The 7,894-nt window shown below is 54.9% G+C and overlaps 2 protein-coding genes across 2 annotated transcripts; both read left to right on the forward strand.

Annotated features, from left to right (window-relative positions):
• Window positions 1-4,340: 4,340 nt before the first annotated feature.
• On the forward strand, window positions 4,341-4,718 carry LINJ_34_0860 (conserved hypothetical protein; the record flags this gene model as incomplete). Its single annotated transcript, XM_001468751.1, has 1 exon — window positions 4,341-4,718. The coding sequence occupies one exon, from the start codon at window positions 4,341-4,343 to the stop codon at window positions 4,716-4,718; it is 378 nt and encodes a 125-aa protein (XP_001468788.1).
• Window positions 4,719-5,497: 779 nt separating this feature from the next.
• On the forward strand, window positions 5,498-6,217 carry eEF1B beta 1 (elongation factor 1-beta; the record flags this gene model as incomplete). Its single annotated transcript, XM_001468750.1, has 1 exon — window positions 5,498-6,217. One exon carries the CDS (start codon window positions 5,498-5,500, stop codon window positions 6,215-6,217), a length of 720 nt encoding a protein of 239 aa, XP_001468787.1.
• Between the last annotated feature and the right edge of the window lie 1,677 nt (window positions 6,218-7,894).

Raw genomic sequence — 7,894 nt, forward strand, 5'->3', positions numbered from 1 at the left:
TGCACCATGCTCAGNCCAGCTCCGCGCTTTTTCTGNCCCTTCTCCCTCTCCCTCTCCCTCTCCCTCTCCCTCTCCCTCTCCCTCTCCCTCTCCCTCTGCCTCTCCCTCTTCCTCCCCCTCTCCCTCATCTCAACGCATGAGAGTCTCTGTTTGCCAACTGTGCTCTTTTCTTGCTTGTTTTCCCACCCGTCTTGTGTAAGTATGCGCCCTTTCTTTTGTTTTACTTATGTGCTCGCGTTGGATTCACTGGTGTGCGTCGCTTTATCGTTCCCTCTTCTCTTCGTCGATTGGCTTTCTGGCCGCTCGGCACATCATGTGCCACCCGTTCTCACCACCCCCAGCTGCAGCGACCCCTCTTCATTTCTCTCTCTTATGCTTTTTCGTGTGCTCTTCTTTTTTTTTTTGGAGTGGGAGAAGAAATAGGCTCTACCTCAGCTCATGTCTTTCTGAGCAGATATATGTCTCTCTGTGTGTGTGTGTGTGTGGCGTCCATGTGCATATTTTTCTGTGTGTGCGTGCTTCGGTGCGCCTCTTATTATTTTCTCTTTTCTCGTTGCACATTGAGCTTCGCTACTGTCTTTGCATCTTGGAAAGTCGAGGATGTGATGGAACTATCTTTTTATTTTGCCAAACGGCTTTTTTTTTTCGTTTCTTTTGATGTCTGTGGCCTGCAGAAGGGACTGGTAAACGAAGAGAAAGTGAAGCGACTGTGGTTGATGGGGATTCGACATCTGCCTCTCCCTCTGTCTGATTCATGTGCTCCTCTTTGTTCAGACAGCGCGAGATTGCTCAGATGCCTGCGCATACGTGTGTGCTTGGGCGTTGACTTCGTCGACTTCATTTTCGACGTTTCTTCCTCGCTTCCCTTGATGACGGGTCACACCTCTCAGGGCGTGGTGGTGTCACAGGGCCCAGTACATCCCCTCCCACTCTCTCTGTGTGTGCTTGGAGAAGCCGGGCAGCCCCCCTCCCCTCCTGTGCTTGCGAAATGCCGAGCGGCTTCTGGCGGTGACAGGGTCTGGTGACTGCGACGTGGGGAGGTCAGAGCGATGCATTGCTACTGATGTCGGCAGTGAGGTCGTGGGCGGCGTTGCGTCGGAGCGACCCGCGCCGCTGAACACGTCGGCGCCATCGACATGATGGGCGAAGTGCCAGCGTGACTGGAAGGCGTCGCAGCCGGCCCTCACACTGCCCGCTGGTGTGTGTGGCGGGGGGCCTGGGGCAGCGCACGAGGGGGTGCGCGAGGTGGTGGCGTGCGTGATGGGTGCGGCTGTGAGGCGACCTGCGAGGCCGGGGCGGTGCTGAGGTGACTGCGTGTGTGCGCATTGCTGTGAGGCATGCGTCTCTGGCTGCATTGCACCACGCGGGGTGCGCCTGTGGCAGGGCCGGGGAGGGCTGGAGTGGGGCTTGACTCCTGTTGTATGGCCGGGAGGATGGGCTCACGTTGAAGCAAGAAATCAAATTTTCTCTCGCCTTACCTTTCTCTCTTTTTTTCCGGTGATTCGATTTCTTCTACCAATCTGCTGTATGTTGCACCAAGTTGTGCACGACAACGGATGCTTTCGATGAGGGGAGGCGAAGTGCTGGCTAGGGTGGCTGCTAATGGCGGAGTCGGTGTGGAGAAGCGAAGCAACGCTGAAGGAGGGACGGAGAAAACCTTCAGAGGCTGCGACGATCCCGTGATAATGCGACAATGTATTGTAGCGGACACGCAAGGTCATGTCGCAGGGATACTGTTTCCTTGCGACGCCTCAGAAGCGAAAAGGAAGGGGGCAGTGAAGCAGGCACACAGGGAGTTCCAAATGGACAAGCGGTCATGCGTACACCTGTGAGGCGTTTAGCGTCTCTCTCGGCGATCAGTCTCGTTCGCCGATACTCACTGGTGAGCGCATGTGTGGTTGTTTGGCGGCTTTGCATGCGCGATCGGGGGTGCGTGTGAGGGTCTCACCGTTGATAGCGACGGCTGCTTGAAGGAATAGGGACAGAATACGTGAGAAGTGGCAGGCGCGACAGGAAGTCAAAGGAAACAAAAACAAAGACTTAATGTCTGAGCATGCGTGAGGTGGAGGGAGAAGGGAAGCAAAGAAGAACAAAGAGAAAGCGGGGCTGGCTCTTTCCTTGCTGCGGCGAGCAGCGACGCTTGTGGGGCGAAGAGATCGCAGACCCGCGTAAGCGACAGAAAGTCGAGGCAAACAAACCCCCTCGCCTTTTGGCACCACTTTGCTGACTTGCGAACACATACATGCATACACACACATACACACAAACAGGCCTACGCACAAGCATTCGCATCAAACCAGCCCCACCAACACACACAGATTCGGACCAACAGTTCGCACATATCACTTGCGCGTCACTTCCAAATTGACTGAGGGTGCCCACGTTTCTTCGAGTGCACAGACTTTAGCGGGTGCGTTTTGTATTGAGGATTTGTCTTGCTTTCATGGCAGTGTTTTTTTTGAACATTCTTTCTACTATATGTACATGTATATATGTTAAATAAAATATATCTATATATTTATATTCCACCTCCCCATCCTTTTATTGCATTGTCTCTCGAGGTTTTAATGTGTGAACACGTGCCTACTTGTAAACTTTTGTTTTCGGGTTTCTGTTTCTAATGGTCCGTTTCCTTTTTTTCTTGTTTTTCTCGTGCGTTTTTCATCTCCTGCCTTTCCGCTTTTCCATCTCTCTTCTCCATCCCCCTCCTTTTCTTTTTCACACTTTCTCACTTGTTTGTGCTGCTTTCTGTCAGAGGCTCCCTCCCTTCCTCTCTTTATATATATGTTGTGTTTGTTGTGCGTGTTGTGTTTTCGTGCTCGATGCGGCCGCTTTTTTGTTCCTTTTCCTTTTTTGTTTATTATTTGTGTATTTATGTGAGCTGCTTTGCATCGTCCACGTTATAAGTGGTGTGGAGAAAGGGAACACCGCGGCTCTCTGCCTCTCCTCCTCTTTTCTTCCCTTCCCCTCCCCTCCCCGGTCTTTTAGTTGTTTATCCGCGTCTGCGAGTGTGTATTCATGCATGTTGATGTGTAGCATTCATGAAGGAGGCGTAGTTGGTGGTTTGCTATTTTTCTTGCTTTGTGATTGCATGGGATATACGATCGGGCACTCGCTCACGCAGACGTATTGGTAAAGACACCCCTTGACGCCAGCGGGAATTCAGCAGCGGAAGAACAGATCAACGAAAAGAAAAAGCACATCTTTGCCTCTGGTCTACGTGTGCGGTCATGTGCTTCTCACGGGGTTTCTTTTCTCGCTCGTTCTCGCTCCTCATCTGCCTCCCTCTTCCCCTTCGGGTCGGGCGTGTGCATAGCGTCGCTCACTAAGGCACTGCCTTTCGCTGTCTCTCTGGCTGCTTCGAAGCCACCATCTTGATGCTTCTCTGTTTCGCCAAAGTTTCTGACCGACGGTTTGTGTGCGTGTGTGTGCTGTACTCATATCTTCTTTTTTTCCCTTCCCTTTTTGTGTGTGCGTTGCTCCTTTCTTTGCTCATTCCCTCCTTCTCTTCGTCCGTTGTTGTCTCTGGCGGGTGCGTCTGAGGAAGTCAGGTTGCTCGAGCTAGAAAAACAAAACTAAACCAGACAAGAGACGCAGGTGACCTTCAGGTTTGTGGAGAATTCTCAGAAGACGCGCTCACGTGGATCACGGTTTGCGACGTGGTAACACACACCTAGCTGCCGCTGCTCTGCCGCTTCGCCTCTCTTCTGTCTACTGCTTGACACCCTTTTTTTTGAGCTGTCAGCCGTTTCTCTCTCAAGAGGTGATACACCTGGGCGTTTGAGAGGAGGCAGGCTGTGCAGCGAGCGGCAGTGATTGGGTGAAGAGGGTTCTACAAGGTTTCTCTTGTTCCCCGTCAGAACAGAGCCCCGCCGCATCAGCTCCGTATCTCGCTCCCCGTAAGCGAGAGGCGCTCCTTCGCAGTTGCGCTAACTTGGAATGCCATCTTGCTCACACTCCTTCTCGTATGGCCGCTGCAGTTTTTTCTTTCCGTTGCCGCAGTTGCGCGTTTCACCGGCATGCATATTGCATGCGTTGTAATCCTGTTGTCGCTCGTCTTCATCCTCACCCTTCCTTTGCCCACTTACTTGTCACAAGTGCCACGCCCACCACGCTACTTTTCTATGGGCCTCTCGTTATGACCACTTGATGCCGCTTCTCCTCTCTCGCCTCCCCGCACCGCTACACACAGTTTAGGCACCACAATACCGTGCCGGCGAAGGACTAAGGTCCACAAGGCAAGGTAGCGTCGTTCTACCGAGAGGGACGAAGAGGAAAGCAGCGTACCCTTCTCGAACAGCTTTTCTTTGCAGAGCGTGGGGCTTTGCCGCACCACGCAAATGCCGGCCCAACCCACCGCCTCTTCCGGCAACACTGCCCGAGAGAAGCGCTGCGGTTCTCACAAGAAGAATGATCTCTCAATAGAGTGCAGCTTGCGCCTGCCGCTGCCTGACACGGCGTCTGCCAACGTTCTGTGGAGGGTGCTGAAGGCCGATCCTTCTCTTGCCGGAACTGTGAAGGAGGTCTACTGGTGGAGTGAGGACCCGTCTCAGCGGACCGTCGCGGTAACGATCCAGGCATCCTCAAAGCGCGACCTGCGCTCTGCCGTCGGATCCCTCTTGGATCAAGCTAAGCTTGTTGTGCGAACGTTGCGTGTGTATCCTCCCAACACGGCTGCTGCCACTACCGTCGCCGATGCTGGATTGAGCACGGTATGAGACGTGCATTGGTGAGCCGTCTGCTCTGCTCCTTTTTCTACCTCCACCGCACCTCTTCCACACTTCTTCGTCGCGGCGCAGCTGCGCAGAGAGGCGTGAGTGTTGCCTGCGCGCGGACCGGATCGCCTCCGCTGCCACCTGCCTGCCGCGTTTTTTTTCTTTTTTTCGCCCTTTCCACAAGTGGCGCCGGCCTTGTGCTTATCCATCGGTGAGTTCCACTGGGAAGACAACAACAGCAGCAACGCAGTAAGCCAGAAGAGAAAGCGAACATCCTAATACGAAAGTGTAAAGCAAAAAGGAAAACGTATCGCAAACCACCTTGTCGAACTCTGTGGAGTTTCTCCTCTGCCGTGCTTCGTCGCTGCACTGCCACCTTTTCAAGCGTGTCTGTCTGTGTTGTTCCCGCCCTGCTGTCTTCCGCCGCGGCTCGGTGTGCACGCGCCCTTTAGCTCGAGTCGCAAAGACGATATGTTGTTGCGTAAGAAAGAAGAGTGATGCATTATTGAGCCGCTGAAGGTGTGCATCTATCTTCCCCTCCGAGTGCTCCATGCCCTTTGCGTCGACTTTCGCTGTTCTCGCTCTCTGCTTTTTGCTGGTGACATTGCGCGCCTGTGCACTCCGTGCATGCCCCCCCCCCCCCTCACATTCGCACCCGCCACACATCTGCGGACGCGCCCTCCGCCTCTCCTGCAGTTTACGCCGTCCACACGCTCTTTTCGACTCTCCTAGCTCTTTCTCCCCCCCTCCCGACCACCCCGTACCCCCGCGCGCACCCCAACATGTCTCTAAAGGACGTGAGCAAGAAGGCCGCCGAGCTGGAGTCGAAGCTGGGCGGCAAGCTGTTCCTGGGCGGCGCGAAGCCGACGGCGGAGGACGTGAAGGTGTTCAACGACCTGCTCGGCGCGAACCACGTGAACCTGTACCGATGGGCGAAGAACATGGCGACGTACACCGAGGGCGAGCGCAAGGCGTGGGGCGGGCCGGTGCGCGTTGCTGCGCCGGAGCTGCGCATGCCCGCGCCGGCGGCGGCGAAGGCGGTGAGGTCGGATGCTGCTGCTGAGAAGAGGGCTGCGCCGAAGGCTGCTGCTGTTGCGCCGCCGTCTGCCGCTGCCGCGGAGGAGGACGACGACGACATCGACCTGTTCGGCGAGACGACGGAGGAGGAGAAGGCAGCGCTGGAGGCGAAGAAGGCGAAGGACGCGGAGAAGAAGAAGGCGAAGAAGGATGTGATTGCGAAGTCGTCGATCCTGTTCGATATCAAGGCGTGGGACGACACGATCGACCTGGAGGCGCTCGCGCAGAAGCTGCACGCGATCCAGCGCGACGGCCTGATCTGGGGTGACCACAAGCTGGTGCCCGTTGCGTTTGGCGTGAAGAAGCTGCAGCAGCTGATCGTCATTGAGGACGACAAGGTGTCCGGCGACGACCTGGAGGAGATGATCATGGGCTTCGAGGAGGAGGTGCAGTCGATGGATATCGTCGCCTGGAACAAGATCTGAGGTGATTCGAGGTGACACGTATGCTTTTCGCCACGTACGCGGCAGACGTCCTTCTTTAGCTAAGCGTGTTACTGTGTCTTACGCTTACGGCCCTTCCCTCTCTCTCTCTCGAGCACGAGAAGGGGGCAGACAAGCGTGTGAAGGGGCGCGGGGGGGGGAAGAACGCATATCGGGATCTGCATCACGCACTCACACGCACCGACCGACAAAGTTTCCATTCTTCTGATCTGTCTTGTTCCCAGTTGACCTATCCGCGATGCCATGGAGTGCGGTGCGGGCTGATCGAGGCAGGGCAGCGGGGCAGCAGCAGTGGCGGGTGGAGAGAAGGGAAGGGAAAACAAAGAACGCCCGCTCGGAGGTTGGATGCGCGCAGTATGGAGACGTGAATGACAGCGTGTGGGGAGGCGGAGGTGGAGGTGTCGGAGAAGCGAACTTCATGCGTGGAGGAGGCTGTCTTTGCAAAGAAGAGCACACAAATAAAGTTAAAAAACAAACAGAAGGAGAGATAAAAACACGCATTTTGGCTTAGGTAGGGCGTACGCGTCTTTCGCTGTTCTGGGATGTGTGTGCCGCTCTCTCTGTCTGTCTGTGGCTCCGCCTCTCCTCCTCCCCTTCTTTGCCTTTTGCCAATTTTGATATCTGCCTTTTAAGCCGATCACCGCTGTTGCGCACGCCTCTTTACCAACCCCTCGTCCCACACTGAGTAAGAAAGCAAACAGTGCAGATCAGCTTGTGCTGCCCTCGCGTATGTCATTGAAACGTCCACCTCCGGTCGTGGATTCACGCGTCGCATGGCGTGAAAGCGCATTGACGGCCTGCATATCGACATGACGAGGGCGCTGCCCGTATCTTGATGTGTGCGTGTGTGTGTAGATGCGTTTGGGGGGGGGGCAGCAGCAGGTTTCCTGTGTGTGTTTCTTGTTTTGCATGTGGGTGTCTCTCTTTGGTTTTGTTTTCCCCTGTTGTGTTGTTGTCTTAAAATTGCCCCCCCCCCCCCCAGAAGAAAAGTGAGGCGACATATACGAACATAAATTGGACGGCCCCCGTCCCCCTTTGTCGCTTCTTCTGTGAGTGGGTGTGTGTACGCGTGCAACTCGTGCTTCACATACACACACACATTCACACGAGCGGCAGCTAAGCTCTCTTTCTATCCGTAACAGAAACACCTCCCCGCAAGGAAAACAGTAAACCGAGGCAACCGTGAGGCCAAAGTTCCCGCCATCCCCTCCCCCGAAAAAAAAAGTGCGAGGACGGATCGCACGGATGCTCTGCACACACGCGAAGCTTCTCTTCCTCTGAAACTCAAGAAGCGCATGGGCTGCTTCCCTTTCGTCAAGGGGGCGGAGACGTCTGGGGGTTACTCTATGCGACTTACTACGGTGCCCCCGCAGCTGAAAAAGAGAAATTGCCTTTTCTTTCGCCTGCGCCAACCAAAGATGGGCATGCACTGTGCGTGTGTGCCCCTCCCCCCGCCTGGGAAACTTGGCGGGGGCTTTGACTCCACTTTGGGATGGAACCGGTGAAAAAAATTAAAAACACTTGTTTTTTTCGGGTTAACATCCACCCGGCGGTTGTTGGCGGTTGCCTTAACCAAATTTCCATTCCATGGGGGCGCTTCTTTTATAACTTGGGTACTTTCCCTCACCCCGCAAAGGGTTTTACACCAATCTGGACTTT

This window comes from Leishmania infantum, chromosome 34 (assembly GCF_000002875.2).
Source record: "Leishmania infantum JPCM5 genome chromosome 34".
NCBI classification, from domain to species: Eukaryota; Euglenozoa; class Kinetoplastea; order Trypanosomatida; family Trypanosomatidae; genus Leishmania; species Leishmania infantum.